Source organism: Botryllus schlosseri, chromosome 5 (genome assembly GCF_051294905.1).
Source record: "Botryllus schlosseri isolate E-star chromosome 5, Bs_hap1, whole genome shotgun sequence".
Classification (NCBI taxonomy): domain Eukaryota; kingdom Metazoa; phylum Chordata; class Ascidiacea; order Stolidobranchia; family Styelidae; genus Botryllus; species Botryllus schlosseri.
In genome coordinates, this window is record NC_137240.1 from 14668161 (window position 1) to 14694440 (window position 26280).

At 38.5% G+C, this 26280-nt stretch overlaps 1 protein-coding gene and 1 long non-coding RNA gene across 2 annotated transcripts in view; one reads left to right on the forward strand and one right to left on the reverse strand.

The window, feature by feature from the left end:
• Positions 1–26280, reverse strand: part of LOC145439778 (uncharacterized) — a 148173-nt gene that overhangs the window by 30407 nt on the left and 91486 nt on the right. Inside the window, exon 6 of the mRNA XM_080317398.1 lies at positions 23630–23746. Within this exon, the coding sequence (XP_080173524.1) occupies positions 23630–23746 (117 nt within the window). The remainder of the gene's footprint in view (positions 1–23629; positions 23747–26280) is intronic.
• Positions 1–26280, forward strand: part of LOC145439795 (uncharacterized) — a 135133-nt gene that overhangs the window by 6621 nt on the left and 102232 nt on the right. The gene's annotated exons all lie outside the window — the stretch shown is intronic.

Here is a 26280-nt window from a genome sequence, read left to right on the forward strand (position 1 = left end):
GACTCCACACATTTTCAATATACCGACTCTGACTCCTGAGTCTACGTACCGACTCCGACTATGAATCCCACTTCTGAGTCGTTAAACGTATCGACTACGACTCCTACTCTAACAGTATTACCGAATTATATGCCACACTGTCGGTTGAATGACTATCATACAACCATTAAACATATGTAAACATATGATTAACGGTGGCATGCAAAATTGTTTCATTGTGGCACAGCTCGAGTTATCCACTTTGCAATTAACATTAAAGAATGATTTGCTAAATATCCTTCATTTATCATATTTTATAGGTTTTTATAACATGGACTTTCTAATATCCTATAATATGTATGAATCATTCAAATATGACATATATCCAATCTTGTATAATTAAATTGTAGATAAAAAATCAAAGTGTAGCTCTTGTACATGTGTATGAGTCAGCAACTATTACAGAGATTGAAATAACTAATTTTCATCTTACGCACCATACTGATTACAAGCACACGCACTCTTACTACTAATAGACATTGGGCATCAATGAAATTTAGTAAGTTGTCAAATGTATTTTTCTGTAGCAGGTTCTCCTTGCTTATGCAGGAATGCTGGAAATCTTTTGCAAGGACTTGACAATAAAATGACTGCGAGAGAAGCAGCATTCAAGGCATTTCGAGATGTAGATGAAAAACAATATGACCAGATATATGAAAAAAGAAATCTGGGTATGTCCTTAAAATCGCATTATCTGACTTGTTTTTATCAGTTCAAATATGGGTAATGTAAGCGAGGAACATAGTGACGTGTTTCAGCAGGATGTATGATTTAGAAAGAAGATACTAAGGATGGTGAAGTTGCATCATGATGGGCGATTATTTGAGGTCGATAATACCAGTAGATTTCTTAGTTTATAGAACCAAATCACGCAAACAAAACGACTTCGGAAATTTTCTGAAATGTTTCCATCATTTATAATCTATGGTAGTCAACATTTGTGCATATTCCTTTTTTGTTTTGTTAGTGTGCTTGTACGTCCAATAAAGAATTATGCGTATTATTATGGGGCAATTCTGAGTAAAACGAGAAATCAGAACAAGTGACATTTCTCAAAGACTAGGGACACGTCAGAAGAAATTTTTGTATTTTATTGATTGGATTGGAAAAGCATAGCAAAACAAAATACTTAAAAATTTTTACTCAACTAAAATCTTGCAAAATTTTGTTACTTGCTGTAATTCAACAAAAATTATAAATGCAACTTTTTACTGCAACTTTTGTCGAAATTAACTGCAACTTTCTCGCGGTTTTAGAGCAACAAAAATTGCCTTACTAATTAGTAATCAGACGAATATATAGGCGAGGCCAGAAAATAAAAACGTGACCTTGCTCCACATGTCGATTTGAAGGCGCACACGCCGCGAAACACCTTCTCCACTCTGAATTAAACGATCAAATGAACGTTCTTTGATGATTATTTTTCAATCGTGGCGCGAAATTCGATTATGTGTTGTTGTATAAGTATATGCCTACGAATTGAAATTCACTCCAGCGTATGATCGTTTAATCCAGTAATAAATTCCAAACTTCAAAAGGGAAATGCATAAAAGCAGGCCACAACGCCACTATAGTCCGTATACAATTCTTGCAATGCGGGCTAATCAATCCGACGTCCGCATCCCTACTGTCGGATATAAGAATTATAACACTGGTCAACACATATTTTTAGGCAGACAAAGTAAGAGTGGTTCTGGGGGTTCTGAAAGGCACTGATTCCGAATATGACCTTGATTTTTTCAAAATGACTCTTGTTGTGGAGATAAAGCATGGGGCTATTTTGACCAAAATCTCCCATTTTCGCGGTAATGACTAGATATAAAATCGGCTCAGTCATACTATAAAGTTTATAAATTCAATCTGCTTGTTATTTTTACACACAGAAGACTCTTTTAAATCAAAATACAGCAACAGCACTATATTTAGGGGTAATTAATTTATCATAGTAAGTTACTATTAGTAACAGACTTTAACGGATATCATGTACATGAATACAATCCAGTCTTAATTCAATCAGTTTTACGTCAGTAGTATATAGGATCGGTCGCGAACTAGCGTGGGGCTCTTATGGGCGGGGTGGCGATTCGCCTGGAAACCCGGGGTGGCGATTCGCCTTTTTAGACCCCCCTCTGGGCCGCGATTCGCCATGTGTTCTTATGGGTGCGGTCGTGATTCGCCTTTTTTGCTATAGGCCGCGGTCGTGATTCGCCGTGAAAACCCGGGGTGGTGACTAGGGCTGGGCACAATGATTCGAGTACTCGAATCTGAATCGAGTATTAATTTTAATGATTCGAGTCGAGTAGTAAATTACGATTTTTTCGAGTAGTTAAATTATACGCTTCTCGCCACTGAAAGTTAATTTATCAACGAGAATTCTAGTTTCGATAATAATTTTCACTGCTGAAGCCTTGAAACCTTGATTGGCGGTATTGTAGCTTACGAAATATAGTACAAACCTACGAAGGTTACAGGACGTAGCGCATTTACGAAGTAATGATAATCCCACAACATTTTCACCAAGTGAAATGAAATCGGTATGGTCGATAAAATACCAAAGTATCTTTTACGAGATGGATAACCGGCATTATATTCTTTGTGGTAGCAAAAACGGTGCAAATTTGAACTTTGACGTAATACATTCTGTTATGACGTCATAATGTGTGATACTCGATTACTCGACTCGACTCGAAGCATATTACGTGATTCAGAATCGAATCACTCAGGTACTCGATTTTGCCCAGCCCTAGTGGTGACTCGCCTTTTTTGCTATAGGTGGTGGCGGCGATTCGCCTGTCGTGTATTCTTACGGGTTCTGTGGTGATTCACCGTGTGTTCTTATGGGCGCGGTCGTGATTCGCACTTTCGGCCATCTCTCGCGTGGTGTTGAATATGTACGAGTCACCAACAATAACCGCACAAACGGAAACGTGGCTTGTTGTGAGGATTAAGCAGTGCGACCTATATTTCGAATGACCTGCGCGCTGAATTGTTGCCCGTGCAGCTGTTTTGTGCTACTATCGTATCGATTATTACACTAATCCAGTCAGTGCGAAATAGTTTGCTAAATCTAGGAATCACTTCCAAGGTAATATTTTGGTAATTAGTTTACCGCAGAGCCGGCGTAGTCGGCGATTCGAATATCAACAATAACCGCGTTCACAAACTAACACTTCAAAAATGTGTGAAATAGTTTGCAAAACCCCGCGATCTCTGACAAGATAATGACTCGGGTGACATGATAACGTTACAGGTATAGGCTGAGGTGGTGATTCGCCATGTGTTCTTATGGGTGCGCTCGCACGTCGTACTTTCAAGTATAGGTATCTCTCGCATGTCGTATTGGAAACTCGTGTTGGCTCGCTCACGCGGTGAAATTGTAGTAATCAGTTTGTCGCAGAACTTGATTTCACTCATAAGATTTAATAAGTAACGAATAACAGACCGCCAGTGTCGGTAACTTGAATAGCGACAAATTGTCACTTATTTCCGCTCTAAGCCTAATCCTTTATGAAGTGAACGCTTATTCAAAAGGTTGTGATATAATTTTAAAATCCAACGACCACTCACCGGATAATGCTGCAGACATATAGCACTCTCTCATGCCCGCTCACAAGGTAATATTTCGGTAATTAGTTTGTCACAGAACCGTCGCAGACGGTGATTCAAAACCAGCAATTTGTCACTTGCCCGCGATCGCTATATGTTTTGACACTTCAGAAGAGTGGTTGACTTTAGTTGCGTGATACAAATCATGAGAATATTCAATCAATGCGTCAATTTGTCAACTCGAAATGAAACTTACTACACAAACCAAGTTGATTCGTATCTGAATGTGTTAATTCGGTACAATTCTAATTATTTTGAGAAATCTTTTCGTGATCTTTTGATTCGACCATAACCCGAATATTACTGACGCCGACTTTCAGCTACATCGAATTATTCGCACATTCCACACCGCTGTTTTCACACTTATAGAATCAATACCAACTATAATTCTACAAGAATCAAGAATCGCAAGTATTATTAACTTGAAATCAAACTCTTAACAAAAACACACATCTTATCACTCATCAACTCTATCATGAAAATCCTCGAGTCCTTATCATCAAAAATGTTATAGCGCGGCGGCGGAATCTATTCGCGGGGTGTACTAAAGTTAAATCCAGATAATCCAAAATGAAATATTTGGACTTTGACATAATCTGAATTGAAATATATTGACAAACATGACTACCAACTTTGATCCAGTCACATTTCAAGATCATACTTTGAAACAATCCTTGAAACTTACAACTCTATTCACGATCCTGCTTTCCGTTTGTCAAAGAGATATTTCAACATCGTACCATACTCAAAAGAATTATTCACAACATTAACAATTGTTAAAAATCTAGTTTTCACTTACTTGATTATATCACTACAACTCATAAATTTGAAATAATTCATCCTGGTTGTACTCGTATGATCGGTCTTTTTTTATTCGATTGTAAAGATCGTTACTATTCTGAAGACAAAGTATTTACTAATCGGTGCATATACGATTTGACTTGAACATATTATATTTTGAGTATACGAGATTTGAATGTCTGAACAATAACTGAGAAATAATTTATCACAATTAAATCCGTATATTACACCGTAAAAGATATTTGAATGTCAGCAACTCGGTAAGGTCATAGTTACTACCACATTACCTAATTTACCCGACCAACTCGTCATGATCATTCCTGAAATCAACACAAACATGACTACTGACTTGAGTTAACCACAAAACAGCATCAATTTTTAAATCCACTTGTAGCTTACGGCTTATTTGAATGCTGGTTATGTTTTGTTGTAATTTAGTGTACGGAAATAGTAGTACGTCTCGACATCTCACCATCTTACCATATTCAAAGAGTCAACCACGAAAACATTGTCAAGTAAATCCGTTTGTAACTTACCCGACCAACTCAAACAGTATCAGTATGAAAAACAGCCAAACATACACGAATCCATACAATCACTAAAACCTAAAATTCATAACAAGCTTGGTTGCATTCATATCCATACACATCTTTTTTTATTCAACTTGAAAAGTCGTTACTATTCTGTAAGATAGAGGAATTACTACGCGGTATATTCTGCAAGACAAACTAATTACTACTCGGTATATTTTGTAAGACAAAAGTAATTACTTCTCAGCGTCGGTGACTTGAGATTAACATAATATGTTTGAGTATACGAGATTTGAAAGTCCGACCAACGTAGTTGAGAATTCATTTCTTACAATCGAACGATGGTGTTATATCCAAAGTTATCATGCTGTGAACATAAGGATTGACACATTGATTTGACATATGAGATTTTGTAATAGTTGATCATTACTTTATTATTAAATTATTTGCGTTAATTGGACCCGGCGTTGTGGTAAATGTTATGACAGCAACAAACTTTTCAGTACCAATGTTATTAACATATTAAGCTGTAAAACTATGTGTCTGAAATGTTCTTGATAGGAAAATTACTCCACCTTGGTAAAAATCACTCTGCGTATCGCGGATATCAGAAAATATTTCCAGTAACCAAGACTAAAGATGAAACGACAATATCGGTATTATTACATTCAACAATCAGCACAATTATTAAAATCTATCGTTTGCGATAAACAGCACTAAAGATGTAATAATTCCAGTATTCATACATTGAACATTCGATACAAAATGCTTTATTATCCCGATTCCCAACGGGTAATTGAAACGACTAAGTGTAGAATCAGTATATCACAATATCGTTACTATTGAATCCAACGATTTATTGTCGGAATTTGTGACAGAGAATTGAAACATATACACTTTACAGAGTGTGAAAATATCACTTTGAGTATCGAGTACCGTTCGAAGCTGGCGATCAATTCTTAATCATTTCAGTAACTCCCCATTGTGCGTGCTAAATGTAAAATATCGCGAGGTTATACACTCTAAGACTTTGATCATTACAAAAGTAAATTGTGATATGTTTGTTAGATGCATCCAATTCAGTTAGAAATGTCTGGTGCACAACAATCGTAATATCAAAAAAGTACTTGCTACACTGTTATTTGCTAAACGTGTTTTGCATTGTTGTTCATTTGTAGTATTGATTGAAATTGTTCTTGAACCCTCAAATAATAATTCCTGACATGAAACCAAGCCGCTGAAAGTCGTTACCATCACGAAGATACAATGTGTACGATGTTTGTCAAATGTGTCCTACCTGGCCAACAGAAAACAATTTTCACTCACTTGAAATGAAACCAATGTGATGGTCTCCATTCGATATTTTGTTTGTGTCAAATACTTTGCGATGAACACATTTGCGTGGTTGAGCTTTACATCATCAAGCTGTTATTTGTAAATCAAGATTTCGGTAAACTTGTAAATGTATCGTTTAACTCAGGGCTGGCCAACCTTTTCAGCCAAAGGGCCACATTCGATCGACGAAATATTGCGCGGGCCACTTACCGCGCCTAGCGCGAAAATTTTTTGAAGTTCATAGGTCAATAATATTGTCACTTGACTATATTGCTGGGCTAAGTTTGCGAGGACTGGGCTATTCGGCGCATGGACATATCGATATCGAAAGCTGCGACCAACATGCGTCAATCATTCCGTGCCTAGGTTTCATAGTCAACGATCTTACTGCGAGCGCAAACGCAAGGTCGCATATGTTGAACGACACTTTGTCTCGTAATCGCGAATATAGTTAGACTCAATCTTATACATTAGGCGTTCTTCCATTTTCACAAAAAGGGCAACAATATTAAAAACAAGGAATCGAGTGACAACACGTTGCGCTAAGCTTGTAGAAAATTTTTACTTTTGATAAATCTATCGCAAATTATTCTGCTTTATTGTAGTGTACGAAGATATACCAATATGTGACTGGTTGATGGATCTGTCAATGCGTCGGAACTGATATTTTAATCATCACGTCTCAAGTGTTGCGGCCAAACCACTCAAATTTTTGGTTGGCCTTGCAAGTTCACAATAATCTGTGCAATCCATTTTTGATATTAGAAATTTCGGAAATTACCTCGCGGGCCACTCAAAACCTTCTCGCGGGCCACATGTGGCCCGCGGGCCACGGGTTGGCCGGCCCTGGTTTAACTAACCGGCATTTAGTGATTGGGGAACATACCAGACGATACACATCCATCTCCGAAATACTGCGTTGATCTTAATTTCCATCATCGTGATAATCGAAGTACATTTCTTTCGAATTCGTAACAACCGACTATGACATGATAAATTTTTGACATGTTATGCTTAGAAGATTGGTTGCATATCGCGAAAAAAAAAATAATATACCACTCATGTTGATACTGTTACTCCATTGATCGATATTTTCAAACGAGTAAAATTTATTACTTGAGTTTCCCCGCTTAATGTAAATGAAAACTCAACCGTCTTTTAACATCACAAAGACATTGATAAAAAGTAGGCAATCAAACACAACACTTTGTACGACACTAATTATTGTTCCACACATCTCATTTCATACTAAGTGTATACGAAAGATATTCATGACACATGAAAATATTCCCATGCTACAAACCTGTACAATGATTGGTGGTGCTTTCAAACTGTTTCGATATCACAAGAACTTTATTGTCGGAATGGGTGTTCATGTATCTTAATAATCAAATAGTTCAACACAGAACTAGTACGAACAGAAACATCAGAGTTGTTTACACAAAAGTTTGTATGTGCACAGTATGCGAATACCATGTGTAAGTCCAGCACAATTGTGGTATCCATCCGATTTAGTTAACACAATTTACGACACCGAGGTCGCCTCATCTTTCGTAAGACAACAAACCAAGGCTTCAGGATATGTCCATGTCATAGCAATAAATCAGCTACTCCAACAACCGAGTACATATGTTTTCTAGTTACGGTGCTTACATCTTACACACAAATCAATCTGCTTTGCTAACGAAAAGTGCTGAGTCATCGCGTGGTTGTCCTCACAATAATACAGCTAAAACATACTAGCAAAAAATTGCCGTTATAGTCACCAACGGTACATCGTACAAGTACCAAGTCTCGAGAATCCAGTTATTCAAAAAAAGTGAAAGTGTTTCTACGCCAAGTTGTTATGTTGACGAAAGCGTATATTGTAATATCATGATCGATTTGTATTCGTTGGTCACAAAATGTCACTACTCTAAATAATTATTTTTCCGTCAATCACGGTACATTGTACAAGTAAAAAGTCTTGAGGATCGAGTTATTGAAAAAAAAAACTTCAAAGTGTGTCTCCTGCATCAAGTCGTTATGTTGACGGAAGCGTATATTGTAATATCATGGTCGATTTACATTCGCTGGTCAGTGGTCACAAACTGTCACTACTCTAAATAATTATTTTTCACTCAAACACAAAAGCATACTTGTGGCCATTCGTTTTCATCAAGCACGAGTTCTAGAAACTTACTGCGACATGAATTGTTATTTTTATGTAGTGTAAATACATAATAATTAATTTTAGTAACACTATATCAACATCATCGAGTTGTGCGAATATATTTACATGTAGTCTTGTGGTTTTAATCGAAGCACACATCGTGTTCTAATGTAGAGTCATCTCTATTGTACAACAACTCGGTAATCGAAATGCATTAAAATTTAAACAGCGATCTTGTTTCGTCACGCGAAAAATATGTTCACTATCGCGATACTCTGCACAGGGAGTGCAAATCCTTTTCACACTCGTAATAGTATACCAACGGCTACTGGCGACAACGTTTAACAATACCAACGACACTAAACATACGATACCTACCCAAGTAAAATTACCATTTTCACCTGGAGGTCAGGCGATACCAGATTAAAAAATATCATTGTCCTTTGGGGATTTATCGTTTACTCAGAGTAGCAATACATTTTCACTTGAGGGTCTATCGTTTCCCAGAGTAACAAACCCCTTTTCCTTTGGAAATATACTTTTTCCCTGGGTTACAAACCTTTTTCACTTGGAAATATATTTTTTCACCGGGTAACAAACTTTTTTCACTTGGTAATATATTTTTTCCCTGAACAACAAACCTTTTTCACTTGGAAATATATTTTTTCTCTGGGTAACAAACCTTTTTAACTTGGAAATATATTTTTTCCCTGAGCAACAAACCATTTTCACTTGGTGATCCACCGTTTACCTGAGTAAAAATATCATTTTCCTTTGGAGATCTGGCGTTTACCCAGTGTAACAATACATTTTCTCTTGGCCATCTAGCTTTTCCTAGAGTAACAAAACCATTTTCATTTTGAAATCTGACAAACACACCTGACAATTTGGTATTTGTTGTATTGACGATAGTTTGAAATAGATTACAACGAACAGTGACGGAAATATACACGGATCACCGGTTTCAGAGTATACCCCCATCAGTCGTATCACATCAATATCATCGGTTAACTACATACAATATGCTCTTGTACACCGAAATGCATGTTTTTGGAAAATTGGACAATAGGCTTCGATAGTTCTGTGATGTCCGGGTTCGTGCTTTGGATTTTCCAGAGTCAAAATGTCTGAATAAAACACCTCCTTGACGATGGTTGGTATGTGGATAACGGTGTTCGGAAAACGGTTGGATTTATGTCACCCATCGCGATAACAATTCCAGGTCGAGATTTCCCCCGCGTGTTTACTATATTGTGTCTTTATTGGTCATGTATGTCTCGACATTCAGTTTGAAATCGGAAACCCTGATAAAGTATGTAACCGGATCCGGATATCAACTCTGAATTGATAAACCAATGAACAATATTCAAAGTAAACATGTTACACCCTGTGTTTCCACGAAAAAATACCACCCAGACATACGTCGCGCTTGTTTGCCCACATCAGTATACGCGTAAATGGAGGTGTGTGACATTGCATGCAATGTGTTGGTATACAAACATCGATCCACAGACATTATCATAGCCGGTAGTTTTGATGTAGATCGAATGTCATCACACCCGATAACAATGTCATACCAATAAGCCACATTGCAATGACTCTGAGTCAATCTGAAGCGTGACATACAGACACACAAACATCGAACCGTAACATGGGTTATTCGCACGACGGTGAAAGTGAACTACACAGCATATACCAATAGAGCGTTCACAGTCGAATATGCGAACCACGCACAATCACATACCCTGGTTTTTGTTGGATATGTACGAAACCAATAAATCGATACATTTCTGTTCCTTCTACGTCAATAATACAAGCGTCATTCCAATGCATCGCTCGAATGTAAGGTTCGTCGGGTGTAAAATCCATGTCAAATAACACCAAAGTGTGCTTTCCGTGTTTTATTATTTCCACCGACGCTTCTTGTCTGTGTCGTAACACTATGGTGCGGGGAGTTGAAAAACGGTGGATTGTGAAACGGATTGACATGACCAACAGAATCGACGTCAATAGACTTGTGACGATGTCGTTTCAAAATGATACCGATCTCTTGTGGCGACGACGGTCTCGAAATGTCACCGGACGAACTGGACCCTTACGATGATGTGTTTTATGATTGCGTGTGAAATCGCGAGGTAGTGTTCTATTGTGGTGTATGATTGCAGTCTTCATTCCACAGAAACACACCTTATTGGATCACAGTATCAGTCCGAGATTTGCAGAATCACTGTTCACGATATTTATCTGGAGTCGTTATGTGGGAGTAGTGACATCCATGCATCGTGATTTAGTGAAAGACTGATCGCAATCATTTCGAGCACCCGTGATTCGATAGTTCACCTTGGTCAAACGCTGCAGTCTCAACAGAAAACTTCGGTGTCGACAACACGATGGATATTGATCGATGTATCCAATTGGTCTGGGTGGTCTGTCCGGAGATAGGGACATGACTATCTTGTAATGTTACAACACGATAACACCATCGAGTAAATCAGTGAACGGTGCCGAAATATCGATGTAATAGCGCGGACTCAGAGTCATTGCAATGTGGCTTATTGGTATGACATTGTTATCGGATGTGATGACATTCGATCTACATCAAAACTACCGGCTATGATAATGTCTGTGGATCGATGTTTGTATACCAACACATTGCATGCAATGTCACACACCTCCATTTACGCGTATACTGATGTGGGCAAACAAGCGCGACGTATGTCTGGGTGGTATTTTTTCGTGGAAACACAGGGTGTAACATGTTTACTTTGAATATTGTTCATTGGTTTATCAATTCAGAGTTGATATCCGGATCCGGTTACATACTTTATCAGGGTTTCCGATTTCAAACTGAATGTCGAGACATACATGACCAATAAAGACACAATATAGTAAACACGCGGGGGAAATCTCGACCTGGAATTGTTATCGCGATGGGTGACATAAATCCAACCGTTTTCCGAACACCGTTATCCACATACCAACCATCGTCAAGGAGGTGTTTTATTCAGACATTTTGACTCTGGAAAATCCAAAGCACGAACCCGGACATCACAGAACTATCGAAGCCTATTGTCCAATTTTCCAAAAACATGCATTTCGGTGTACAAGAGCATATTGTATGTAGTTAACCGATGATATTGATGTGATACGACTGATGGGGGTATACTCTGAAACCGGTGATCCGTGTATATTTCCGTCACTGTTCGTTGTAATCTATTTCAAACTATCGTCAATACAACAAATACCAAATTGTCAGGTGTGTTTGTCAGATTTCAAAATGAAAATGGTTTTGTTACTCTAGGAAAAGCTAGATGGCCAAGAGAAAATGTATTGTTACACTGGGTAAACGCCAGATCTCCAAAGGAAAATGATATTTTTACTCAGGTAAACGGTGGATCACCAAGTGAAAATGGTTTGTTGCTCAGGGAAAAAATATATTTCCAAGTTAAAAAGGTTTGTTACCCAGAGAAAAAATATATTTCCAAGTGAAAAAGGTTTGTTGTTCAGGGAAAAAATATATTACCAAGTGAAAAAAGTTTGTTACCCGGTGAAAAAATATATTTCCAAGTGAAAAAGGTTTGTAACCCAGGGAAAAAGTATATTTCCAAAGGAAAAGGGGTTTGTTACTCTGGGAAACGATAGACCCTCAAGTGAAAATGTATTGCTACTCTGAGTAAACGATAAATCCCCAAAGGACAATGATATTTTTTAATCTGGTATCGCCTGACCTCCAGGTGAAAATGGTAATTTTACTTGGGTAGGTATCGTATGTTTAGTGTCGTTGGTATTGTTAAACGTTGTCGCCAGTAGCCGTTGGTATACTATTACGAGTGTGAAAAGGATTTGCACTCCCTGTGCAGAGTATCGCGATAGTGAACATATTTTTCGCGTGACGAAACAAGATCGCTGTTTAAATTTTAATGCATTTCGATTACCGAGTTGTTGTACAATAGAGATGACTCTACATTAGAACACGATGTGTGCTTCGATTAAAACCACAAGACTACATGTAAATATATTCGCACAACTCGATGATGTTGATATAGTGTTACTAAAATTAATTATTATGTATTTACACTACATAAAAATAACAATTCATGTCGCAGTAAGTTTCTAGAACTCGTGCTTGATGAAAACGAATGGCCACAAGTATGCTTTTGTGTTTGAGTGAAAAATAATTATTTAGAGTAGTGACAGTTTGTGACCACTGACCAGCGAATGTAAATCGACCATGATATTACAATATACGCTTCCGTCAACATAACGACTTGATGCAGGAGACACACTTTGAAGTTTTTTTTTTCAATAACTCGATCCTCAAGACTTTTTACTTGTACAATGTACCGTGATTGACGGAAAAATAATTATTTAGAGTAGTGACATTTTGTGACCAACGAATACAAATCGATCATGATATTACAATATACGCTTTCGTCAACATAACAACTTGGCGTAGAAACACTTTCACTTTTTTTGAATAACTGGATTCTCGAGACTTGGTACTTGTACGATGTACCGTTGGTGACTATAACGGCAATTTTTTGCTAGTATGTTTTAGCTGTATTATTGTGAGGACAACCACGCGATGACTCAGCACTTTTCGTTAGCAAAGCAGATTGATTTGTGTGTAAGATGTAAGCACCGTAACTAGAAAACATATGTACTCGGTTGTTGGAGTAGCTGATTTATTGCTATGACATGGACATATCCTGAAGCCTTGGTTTGTTGTCTTACGAAAGATGAGGCGACCTCGGTGTCGTAAATTGTGTTAACTAAATCGGATGGATACCACAATTGTGCTGGACTTACACATGGTATTCGCATACTGTGCACATACAAACTTTTGTGTAAACAACTCTGATGTTTCTGTTCGTACTAGTTCTGTGTTGAACTATTTGATTATTAAGATACATGAACACCCATTCCGACAATAAAGTTCTTGTGATATCGAAACAGTTTGAAAGCACCACCAATCATTGTACAGGTTTGTAGCATGGGAATATTTTCATGTGTCATGAATATCTTTCGTATACACTTAGTATGAAATGAGATGTGTGGAACAATAATTAGTGTCGTACAAAGTGTTGTGTTTGATTGCCTACTTTTTATCAATGTCTTTGTGATGTTAAAAGACGGTTGAGTTTTCATTTACATTAAGCGGGGAAACTCAAGTAATAAATTTTACTCGTTTGAAAATATCGATCAATGGAGTAACAGTATCAATATGAGTGGTATATTATTTTTTTTTCGCGATATGCAACCAATCTTCTAAGCATAACATGTCAAAAATTTATCATGTCATAGTCGGTTGTTACGAATTCGAAAGAAATGTACTTCGATTATCACGATGATGGAAATTAAGATCAACGCAGTATTTCGGAGATGGATGTGTATCGTCTGGTATGTTCCCCAATCACTAAATGCCGGTTAGTTAAACGATACATTTACAAGTTTACCGAAATCTTGATTTACAAATAACAGCTTGATGATGTAAAGCTCAACCACGCAAATGTGTTCATCGCAAAGTATTTGACACAAACAAAATATCGAATGGAGACCATCACATTGGTTTCATTTCAAGTGAGTGAAAATTGTTTTCTGTTGGCCAGGTAGGACACATTTGACAAACATCGTACACATTGTATCTTCGTGATGGTAACGACTTTCAGCGGCTTGGTTTCATGTCAGGAATTATTATTTGAGGGTTCAAGAACAATTTCAATCAATACTACAAATGAACAACAATGCAAAACACGTTTAGCAAATAACAGTGTAGCAAGTACTTTTTTGATATTACGATTGTTGTGCACCAGACATTTCTAACTGAATTGGATGCATCTAACAAACATATCACAATTTACTTTTGTAATGATCAAAGTCTTAGAGTGTATAACCTCGCGATATTTTACATTTAGCACGCACAATGGGGAGTTACTGAAATGATTAAGAATTGATCGCCAGCTTCGAACGGTACTCGATACTCAAAGTGATATTTTCACACTCTGTAAAGTGTATATGTTTCAATTCTCTGTCACAAATTCCGACAATAAATCGTTGGATTCAATAGTAACGATATTGTGATATACTGATTCTACACTTAGTCGTTTCAATTACCCGTTGGGAATCGTCATAATAAAGCATTTTGTATCGAATGTTCAATGTATGAATACTGGAATTATTACATCTTTAGTGCTGTTTATCGCAAACGATAGATTTTAATAATTGTGCTGATTGTTGAATGTAATAATACCGATATTGTCGTTTCATCTTTAGTCTTGGTTACTGGAAATATTTTCTGATATCCGCGATACGCAGAGTGATTTTTACCAAGGTGGAGTAATTTTCCTATCAAGAACATTTCAGACACATAGTTTTACAGCTTAATATGTTAATAACATTGGTACTGAAAAGTTTGTTGCTGTCATAACATTTACCACAACGCCGGGTCCAATTAACGCAAATAATTTAATAATAAAGTAATGATCAACTATTACAAAATCTCATATGTCAAATCAATGTGTCAATCCTTATGTTCACAGCATGATAACTTTGGATATAACACCATCGTTCGATTGTAAGAAATGAATTCTCAACTACGTTGGTCGGACTTTCAAATCTCGTATACTCAAACATATTATGTTAATCTCAAGTCACCGACGCTGAGAAGTAATTACTTTTGTCTTACAAAATATACCGAGTAGTAATTAGTTTGTCTTGCAGAATATACCGCGTAGTAATTCCTCTATCTTACAGAATAGTAACGACTTTTCAAGTTGAATAAAAAAAGATGTGTATGGATATGAATGCAACCAAGCTTGTTATGAATTTTAGGTTTTAGTGATTGTATGGATTCGTGTATGTTTGGCTGTTTTTCATACTGATACTGTTTGAGTTGGTCGGGTAAGTTACAAACGGATTTACTTGACAATGTTTTCGTGGTTGACTCTTTGAATATGGTAAGATGGTGAGATGTCGAGACGTACTACTATTTCCGTACACTAAATTACAACAAAACATAACCAGCATTCAAATAAGCCGTAAGCTACAAGTGGATTTAAAACTTGATGCTGTTTTGTGGTTAACTCAAGTCAGTAGTCATGTTTGTGTTGATTTCAGGAATGATCATGACGAGTTGGTCGGGTAAATTAGGTAATGTGGTAGTAACTATGACCTTACCGAGTTGCTGACATTCAAATATCTTTTACGGTGTAATATACGGATTTAATTGTGATAAATTATTTCTCAGTTATTGTTCAGACATTCAAATCTCGTATACTCAAAATATAATATGTTCAAGTCAAATCGTATATGCACCGATTAGTAAATACTTTGTCTTCAGAATAGTAACGATCTTTACAATCGAATAAAAAAAGACCGATCATACGAGTACAACCAGGATGAATTATTTCAAATTTATGAGTTGTAGTGATATAATCAAGTAAGTGAAAACTAGATTTTTAACAATTGTTAATGTTGTGAATAATTCTTTTGAGTATGGTACGATGTTGAAATATCTCTTTGACAAACGGAAAGCAGGATCGTGAATAGAGTTGTAAGTTTCAAGGATTGTTTCAAAGTATGATCTTGAAATGTGACTGGATCAAAGTTGGTAGTCATGTTTGTCAATATATTTCAATTCAGATTATGTCAAAGTCCAAATATTTCATTTTGGATTATCTGGATTTAACTTTAGTACACCCCGCGAATAGATTCCGCCGCCGCGCTATAACATTTTTGATGATAAGGACTCGAGGATTTTCATGATAGAGTTGATGAGTGATAAGATGTGTGTTTTTGTTAAGAGTTTGATTTCAAGTTAATAATACTTGCGATTCTTGATTCTTGTAGAATTATAGTTGGTATTGATTCTATAAGTGTGAAAACAGCGGTGTGGAATGTGCGAATAATTCGATGTAGCTGAAAGTCGGCGTCAGTAATATTCGGGTTATGGTCGAATCAAAAGATCACGAAAAGATTTCTCAAAATAATTAGAATTGTACCGAATTAACACATTCAGATACGAATCAACTTGGTTTGTGTAGTAAGTTTCATTTCGAGTTGACAAATTGACGCATTGATTGAATATTCTCATGATTTGTATCACGCAACTAAAGTCAACCACTCTTCTGAAGTGTCAAAACATATAGCGATCGCGGGCAAGTGACAAATTGCTGGTTTTGAATCACCGTCTGCGACGGTTCTGTGACAAACTAATTACCGAAATATTACCTTGTGAGCGGGCATGAGAGAGTGCTATATGTCTGCAGCATTATCCGGTGAGTGGTCGTTGGATTTTAAAATTATATCACAACCTTTTGAATAAGCGTTCACTTCATAAAGGATTAGGCTTAGAGCGGAAATAAGTGACAATTTGTCGCTATTCAAGTTACCGACACTGGCGGTCTGTTATTCGTTACTTATTAAATCTTATGAGTGAAATCAAGTTCTGCGACAAACTGATTACTACAATTTCACCGCGTGAGCGAGCCAACACGAGTTTCCAATACGACATGCGAGAGATACCTATACTTGAAAGTACGACGTGCGAGCGCACCCATAAGAACACATGGCGAATCACCACCTCAGCCTATACCTGTAACGTTATCATGTCACCCGAGTCATTATCTTGTCAGAGATCGCGGGGTTTTGCAAACTATTTCACACATTTTTGAAGTGTTAGTTTGTGAACGCGGTTATTGTTGATATTCGAATCGCCGACTACGCCGGCTCTGCGGTAAACTAATTACCAAAATATTACCTTGGAAGTGATTCCTAGATTTAGCAAACTATTTCGCACTGACTGGATTAGTGTAATAATCGATACGATAGTAGCACAAAACAGCTGCACGGGCAACAATTCAGCGCGCAGGTCATTCGAAATATAGGTCGCACTGCTTAATCCTCACAACAAGCCACGTTTCCGTTTGTGCGGTTATTGTTGGTGACTCGTACATATTCAACACCACGCGAGAGATGGCCGAAAGTGCGAATCACGACCGCGCCCATAAGAACACACGGTGAATCACCACAGAACCCGTAAGAATACACGACAGGCGAATCGCCGCCACCACCTATAGCAAAAAAGGCGAGTCACCACCCCGGGTTTTCACGGCGAATCACGACCGCGGCCTATAGCAAAAAAGGCGAATCACGACCGCACCCATAAGAACACATGGCGAATCGCGGCCCAGAGGGGGGTCTAAAAAGGCGAATCGCCACCCCGGGTTTCCAGGCGAATCGCCACCCCGCCCATAAGAGCCCCACGCTAGTTCGCGACCGATCATATATACTACTTACGTCAACCACCTATTGTAAATTTGAACTAATCAGTAGGAATATAATATTATTGATATATTTTAAATCACAATTGTTTTTTGTTCGATTTTCGCCTGTAAGCTATTTAGTGCAGTTTCTCGAAAAGTACCGGCAATCATCTGGCATAACATGTTCAATTGTTCATCTCATCTCCGGTGATACCTTTCTTTTGTTGTTTTGATGTCTTGGTAGAACCTATCCCCTTGCTAATCAACAAGATGATCAGTAAATATATGAAGATGGCTGAACAGGAAGTGAACTTTTATGGTCATGTTTGTGCTCAAATTTCCGATATGCAGATACGAATTTTCGGACCTACTGATTGTAGTTGGGTGCTTTGTGATCATCTAAAAAGTTTTATTTACTACATCTTAGGGAAAATTACATGCAGAGAACTATTTCCTAATGTGAGATTGGAATCTTCCATCGGTATTCGAATATACCAGATACCAGATTTAAGCTTTTCGTTTCATAGAGTTACTAGGTATACCATATTGTTGACTCAGCGGAAAATGATCCATTTACTAGTCAAAAGAAATGAGACGCATATGAGTATTGTAGTCAGGCCTTTCAAGTACAAATTTTATAGTTTTATACTCCTCTTCAATCTTGGTAGAATGACCAATTGATACAGGAGAATATGTATTTCCTTTGTGCAAAAGTATAATTTTTAGGCTTGACAAACCGCTGTTTTGACAAACAAATATTTCGCAACACGTCTTGTTAATATTGATAGAATGACATGAGTGTTCTTTATAGTCAATTAGCTATTTATGCGCAGTATAAAATGAGAAAAAACGACGTTTTTCTCCCTACCAAGCGAAATATTTAAAGGTAGCTACAGCACAGTGGCGGCTCGTGACAATATCGGGTGGTGGGGCAAGGACCGCAAGTGACTTTTTATAAAGATGACGTCACAATGGCGCTTTCTAACGTAAACAAGTAACTTAATGATGGTACGCTAACATGAATTTCCCGACAACAGTGATTTTAACGTGTGTGCCCCGAGAGGTCTGCCGGTGAGCTGTGGCTTGAAGTGTGGTAACTGCGTAAACGGCGTACGGAACAAAGATTCAACACGGTTCATGTTCGCACTTGACCTTACTAATTATCTTCACTCTGCAGAAATGGAAATTACTATAACTCGAGAGATTGCGTAAGCCTAACTGGAAAGGTCAACGAGTTCGGACACGTACGCAATTGTTATCTCATAGATTGGGCCTGTCATATTGAACCCAAAACATTCTGAAGAACTAAGAATAGCAGCCTCGGAAATTCGGTCTCGGTACAGCATAGGAGATTTTGGCCTTGAAACTGGAGACTGTAACACGATACATAAAGCTTTATTACTGTCTATAGGTCTGCTGCGAAATCGCCTTTGAAAAATATATTACCGAATAAATGCGTGTATGAAAGCCGTAAACTTAGTACACTGTTACATGACATCATCGAGAAGTAGCCTCATGACCCTTTTCGGTATAGTACACTATCAAAATTAATACGAACAGAACAACACCGAATTTTGCGGAAAATTTACTGAGGAATAGGCTGATCAAGTGAGCCATCGAAAACGAAATACCTATCGCGCTTGACAGAGGGTTGTAAGCAAATGGCTTGAAGGCCACAATTTCACGGTGAAATTGACATTGGAGAATATAATATAAAAGTAAATATTTGAATGCAAACCGAGAATGTTAGTAAACTGTTTCATGATATCCATGATATCATCATCTCATCATCATCACCTATCTCAGTATGGAACACAGTTAACGTTTGCACAGATACACCGTCTTTTGCGTGAAATCCGCAATGCGTTGCAGGCTAAAGTGTCAGATCAGCGCACATCTCTACCTTACTCGACCTTGAAAACGAAATTACTGCCCTAATCATTGAGTGTCAACCTTGAGACTTGGCACAGCGTTCGATACTAAAATCAAGACATACCGTACAAAGGCTTATGACGGATCTAGGTAAGGAGCATCGTTAAAATCAATAGAAACCAATACCGGCTTTGCGTAAAATCTGTTGGCGATAAATGACGAGTCAGCTCTCACTCGACTTAGGAAACGAAATTTCCACTAACATAGTTCAGTGACAAACTTAAAACTTGGTACAGCGTTCGATACCGTGCCAAATGTCATGACCGATCTCGGTATGGAACATCGTCAAAATCAATGGATACCAACACCAGCTTTTGAGTAAAATCTGTTTGCGATACATGACGGATCAGCACACAGCCAACTTCGGAAACAGAATTACTACCCTAAACTTCGAGTAGAAACCCTGAAACTTGGGGCAGTGTTAAATACCACCATCACGACATGACATACCACGTTTCAAGAATTATCATGGTGTGAAACACCATCAAAATCGACCTATGCCAGCAAAGGTCGACTGAACGCATATGACGGTAACCGAGTTCAGATATAGATACGATCGTTCATCACACCTTAGGGCAGGGGCGGGCAACATACGGCCCGCGGGCCGGAAGATACGGGCCGCGAAGGGATTTTGTCCGGTCCGCGGACAGTTTTCCGTCTTACATGATAATGTGGCCCGCGGCCCCAAGTCTGTCGAGATTCCCCACTACTTGCTTACTACGTCAAATTTTAGTGACTTTATGTTATTATATACGTGCATGCGTAGCATGCAAGAGTGGAGCTTACGCGAGAAGACTTGCGTTATCGGCATTTACGATGTACCCAGCCCTAATGTCGTTTGTGTTAATCATGGTGTTTGTCGAAAGCAATGTTCATTTACACCAGACTGTTATTTCTTATTTTTGATTCCGTAACCGCCGACTTGTAGGACGACACTCTTCTAGGCTTTTGTAAGACACCCCTTATGCCAGGTGTCGCCAACTCAAAACGGGTCGTGGGCCACTTTTAAAATTTCGTAGAGGACGGAGGCCGCATGAACCCAATATCGAGATTAACTCGGCCACGCACAGTTGAACAACGACGCTATCTCGTCACCTACTCAACCCTAATGAATTGATATCTTGGTAAATTTTGGGTATCGGGCTTATCGAACGCCTTGAAATCCTAATTAAGGATTGGACCGTGTGTTGATTGATCAGACAGAAGCAGACATGGCGACGCCTTTATGACAATGCTACTCTCAAATCCACATTGTCTTCGACACTATCGGCGAGAAATGGCTTTGAAGTGACATTGCTGTCGGTAAAATACATTCGTTAAATACGATATATTCCTTGTATATGTGAATAAATGGGTGAATCATGTATCGATTCAGCAATCCGGCCCGCCAAGTACTTAATTTTCTTATATCCGGCCCGCCGACTAGAGAAGTTGCCCGCCCCTGCCTTAGGGGCACATACCTATTTTCCATACTTGTTCGGTAATTTTATGAATAGGAGAGAGTAAATCACCGTTTCTTTATTGTGCGCGGCTTTGAGAGAATAGACAGTTTAAGCTTGTTATGAGCGCTACCGGGCTGGGGCATGCGATTTTCGCAGAGACTTCGCTATATAACGGCATTTACAAGCGAAAAGAACAAGAAGAATACGATTTTCGCTGTGATTTCGGTATATATAGATTGCTGTGCGTCTATAAATGGTAAACAATTGTTATTGAACAGAATTTTAGGTGGGGCAATGCCCCAGTTGCCCTATAGGACAAGCCGCCACTTCTACCGTAATTTGGGGCTTATTTAGGGGTGTAAATAACTTCTGACAAAGAGCCAATCGGACAAAACTAATGTGATATTCGTAATCAGCAGTCTCAAAAACCCCAGAAACGGCTCTCAGAGGTTCGGCTTAATTTTTTTTTCATTTTGTTGACCAGTGTAATTGGTGATTGGATGCGCGCTTTCCAGTTTTTAATCATAAGTTTTGTGTATTCATTATTGTCTCCTTAATACACTCGTAATATTGAATTGTCACACAATGTCACTTATGAATAACGGGAAACAATAACTTCGTATTGTTAATTTATTCGCTGAAACCTTTTCGACTGACTGTCATCAGTAGCGAATGTCAGTCACTATGTCACTTTTGGGCATGTATAGTTAAATTTTTTACTGACATGGTGCATTGTGCTGTTGTATACTATAATGTACATACAGTGCACGCTGCATGACATTGTTGCCAAATAGTTATGCAACACCAGACTCAGACACTAATTCTGTGTTTATTCGACTCGCTTGAATCGGGAAGCTTCTATATTCTAGTTAACTTGATAGATACTGGACGGACTGAAAACGAGCGCACCAACATCGAATTTCAAACCGTTGACTCTTCAGTAGACAGCGAATGTGTAATGATAAGGCCGCAACATGCGTTCATATTGCTATTGCTGCAGCTACGCTTGAATAATATTTAATCGCACCAGATTAAATTCGAGGGTAGGATTTGATATTGACGAGTGCAGTACCGGTATTAAAATGCTACATCGGTGTTTTACTCACACACATCAATATACCTGCGATAGCATGGAGCAGTGGTTCTCGAACTTTTTCTAGACAGTGAAAAAATTTTGCACATATGCTATAAAGCCCTCCAAGGGATGCGCGCCGCCAGTTTGAGAACCACTGACATGGAGTAAAGTACGTAGCCTATTCTTGACGTCATCGACAGACGACAATGAGAAATTTTCACGTCACAGGACTTCGCATACCCACACAAGAAGACTACGGACTGAACCATGCAATAATTGTCGGAGCGAAGAATTATGGGAGATGATATCTATGTATGTATTTAAAACAAATCAAATAGAAATTCAATGATAACTTACACGCGTCAGAAACATTGGCACGATTTTTATAAGCTGGTCATCATGAATAACCAATCTGGTAAAATTTGGGATGAGAGGCGCCTGTGTCGATTCTTGGAAGTGGATGTAAATTTGAATCTGTGAGGAACGATCTGTTCATAGATTTGCTGATTCTACTTTTGGTTTACCTCGGGACATAGAATGCTGACAGCATCATAACCGTCGTTCGCTTCTGCGATATAAAGTTCATAAAAATATCAAATAATTCTACACACATCGAGGACAAATCTATACCTAACACACGCGCGAATAGGTGTCCCAAATACAGTCACAAAAGTATTATATTTGCCAATTTTAAATCGCATGATCCGCATTATGTTATATCCGTTTTGAATTTCTGTGATGTTTACCAACTGAAACATTTGACAATGCGTGGGCCTTGAGATCAGGCTACTAACGTCAGCAATCGAATGAACATCATATTAAGAATATAACTTATCATTGTCATGGGGAAATATATTACGAAAAAGTATTGCCAAGTCGCTGCAAAATTACATTTTAGTACACATTATATTTTCTTGAGACTTTCGCGGGCCGCACAAAACGGTGTTTCGGGCCGCATGTGGCCCGCGGGCCCTAGTTTGCATTATATTTTCTTGAGACTTTCGCGGGCCGCACAAAACGGTGTTTCGGGCCGCATGTGGCCCGCGGGCCCTAGTTTGCCCAACCCTGCCATAGGTGCTCGCGCTGCAGCCAAAATAATCAAAGCCATCTAAGAATCAAAGAATCAAACAACAAAGAATCAAAGCCAACTACCTACTATACTTCACGCCGTAACTGCCTATTACTACAACTACTTCATGCTCATGCGCCCGACTACTGCAGTTGAAAACACCGTTAAGACCACATACAACGTCAGCTCAGGCTAGGTAAGTAGCTATCACATACCACAATTTAGCTTGTGGATTGAAAATACAAAAGCATCACGTTTTGTTAATTCTCATAGTTACGTCATAAGCTACAGCCTGCCCATACTCCACCACAAAGCCATTGCTACTCTACTTGTCTAGTTTTGTCGAGTCAGTAAATGAGCGAAGGTCGATTCCCATCATTCCAACCTTGATGTTGAAGTGACCTTGAAATTTGCCTTGATTTAGAAGTGGTCCTATCTTGATGCCATCTTTTTCGTTCTCCAATACACCTTCCCACTTTCTCGCATTGTTCAGCATGGCAACCTGTTTCAGAAATTTGAGCCTTATCATTAGGGCTGGGCACAATGATTCGAGTACTCGAATCTGAATCGAGTATTAATTTTAATGATTCGAGTCGAAAATAAAAGACGAATTTTTCGAGTACTGAAATTATACGCTCCTCGCCACTGACAGTTAATTATCAACGAGAATTATAATTTCGATACTAATTTTCACTGTTGAAGCCTTGAAACTTAAATTGGCCGTATAGTAGCATACGAAACATATAGTACAAAGCTACGAACGTTACTGGAAATAACACATTTCCGAAGTCATGATCATCCCACAACATTGTCACGAAGTGCAATGAAATCTGTATGGTCGAAAGAATACCTAAGTATCTTTAATATGATGGATAACATATCTTATGTTTTTTGTTGTCGCATAAAAGGTACATATTTGAACTTTGACATATCACATTCTGTTATGACGTCGTAACCAGTGATACTCGATTACTCGACTCGACTCGAAGCATATTACGTGATTCAGAATCGAATCACTCAGGTTCTCGATTTTGCCCAGCCCTACTTATCATCCAACAAATATCGTGACGTCATATCACACATACACAGGAGACCGCAGCATCAAGTGCTATACGTCATCGGCACGGATCACTGATTTTTGAATGCGTTTTTGCGGCAATGAATTTATACCCGATATGTAGCTACCAGTTGTTATAAGTTGATATAAGTTCGTTAATTAGTCGAGTGGTCATCGGCCGGGCGCGATTCAGGCGCGAAATAGTCCAATAGTCAAGTCCAAACCATGAAACCATGATTTGATCCCGAATATAGTGCACAAAATTAATTACTAGATAGTCGAATGATCATCAGGCGCGATAGTATAACAGTCATCTCCAAACACCCGAAAAAATTGATCTGACTTAGATCTCTGCCCCATCGTCTTGAGTACAGTAAGTGATTGCTGTCGAGCACACCCGCACAGAATTTTAAACAACTGGGTGTTTGCCAGAAAGCTGATTTCTATTGTTGAGGTTGCGCCATGCGCTCAGGGCTAGTAGTGCTTGTAACGATAGCGTACCATCGTTGTTTAGAAGTACCAATCCATGCGTGGGATTATAGATAACTAACCTACGGATAGATGGGCAACACGTGATTCACGGCCGAGAGACCGGAAGCTCGTCAGATTTGTTGTCGCTTCATAGCATGAAGCGGGCAAAGCGGCCGGTTGTCGGCCAGATTGACTGTTAAAAATGCAGGTATGTTTTGTGCGGAAAGGATATAGGGCAATCAGAACAGGTTATTTAGTGATACAGTACATAGCCACTGGCGCGGCTATCAAAGCATTAATATCAGGAGTATATTTAAGGAGCCAAAGAAGTCATGATATTCACTCTTATTATTCAGGTTATCAATTGGTTTCAATATTGAATCCAGCTGCATGAGGTTTCCTTGAAATAGTTTGGTTTGTATAATCATAGATTGGTTTTGGTATGTATTGATAAATAAAGAGAAAAAGTTACTCGATGTGTCTGCTTTACCTGAACATTATTATGTGACAGACTTGTTGGATATCAACAGGAATATTTTTTTCAGTTACAGTATGTCAAAATTAAGGTTTAGTTTGGCTGACTAGAGCCGTCTTATGACTCTTGTAAGTGCAAAGCTGGATGTACTTCGATAAAAGAAATGATGAAGTTCTATCCAAAGGAAAAATGGTGCATGGGAAGATCTTGCCATTCAATACAATTCCTTCCCGGATGCTCGAAAGGTATCATCCAAGCAGCTTGAAAAATGTTAGACTAACATGAAGACGAGGTAAGCTTTTTGATGGAATTCTAGGAATGTGCCAGGCCAGTTCTAATGCGTATGCATTTCATCAGATTGAAAGAAGATATTACAGAGGAACGGGCCCACATGGCGGCAACTGGAGGCCCTCCAACCAAGGCAGTACCATATATGTCACAGATGATCCATAGCATGATACCAGAACAATTCGAGCCACATCTTCATCAACATCTTCGGGTACGGTATGCCATAATAATGGACACTTCATGGATAAAAGCACCATATCAAGCAGTGATCCCCACAAATTAGTATAGTCAACGGTATTCGCTGTTGATATTTGAGCATCTCTGACTCTGGTTATGTAGGTTTTGCTGCGTGTTGGGTTACCGCTCAGCTGTAAAACCTCCAAAATCGCTCCATCTAAATAACTGTAAAACCATATGTTCGCAAACCCGAAAGCTAACACTGACCAGAATTAGCAAAGCACAGTGATTGATAGTCGTGAGGACCATAGCCAGTCAATGGTGATCACGGTCTAGGACATATCCTCGATGTGGTGTGGTCATCGATACTGTTTATTATTAATGAGCGTTAACTAAAATCTGTGTAAATATATACAGATACATGACTAACATGAGCATAGCTTCATAAGCATACCGTATAGAAGTTATTAGAATTTATACACATTTGCTATGCAATGAGGGCTTTCTATATCATATGTCCCTATTTCAGATGTGACTTTCACGACTGCAACTCCGGTGGTAAAAGAAA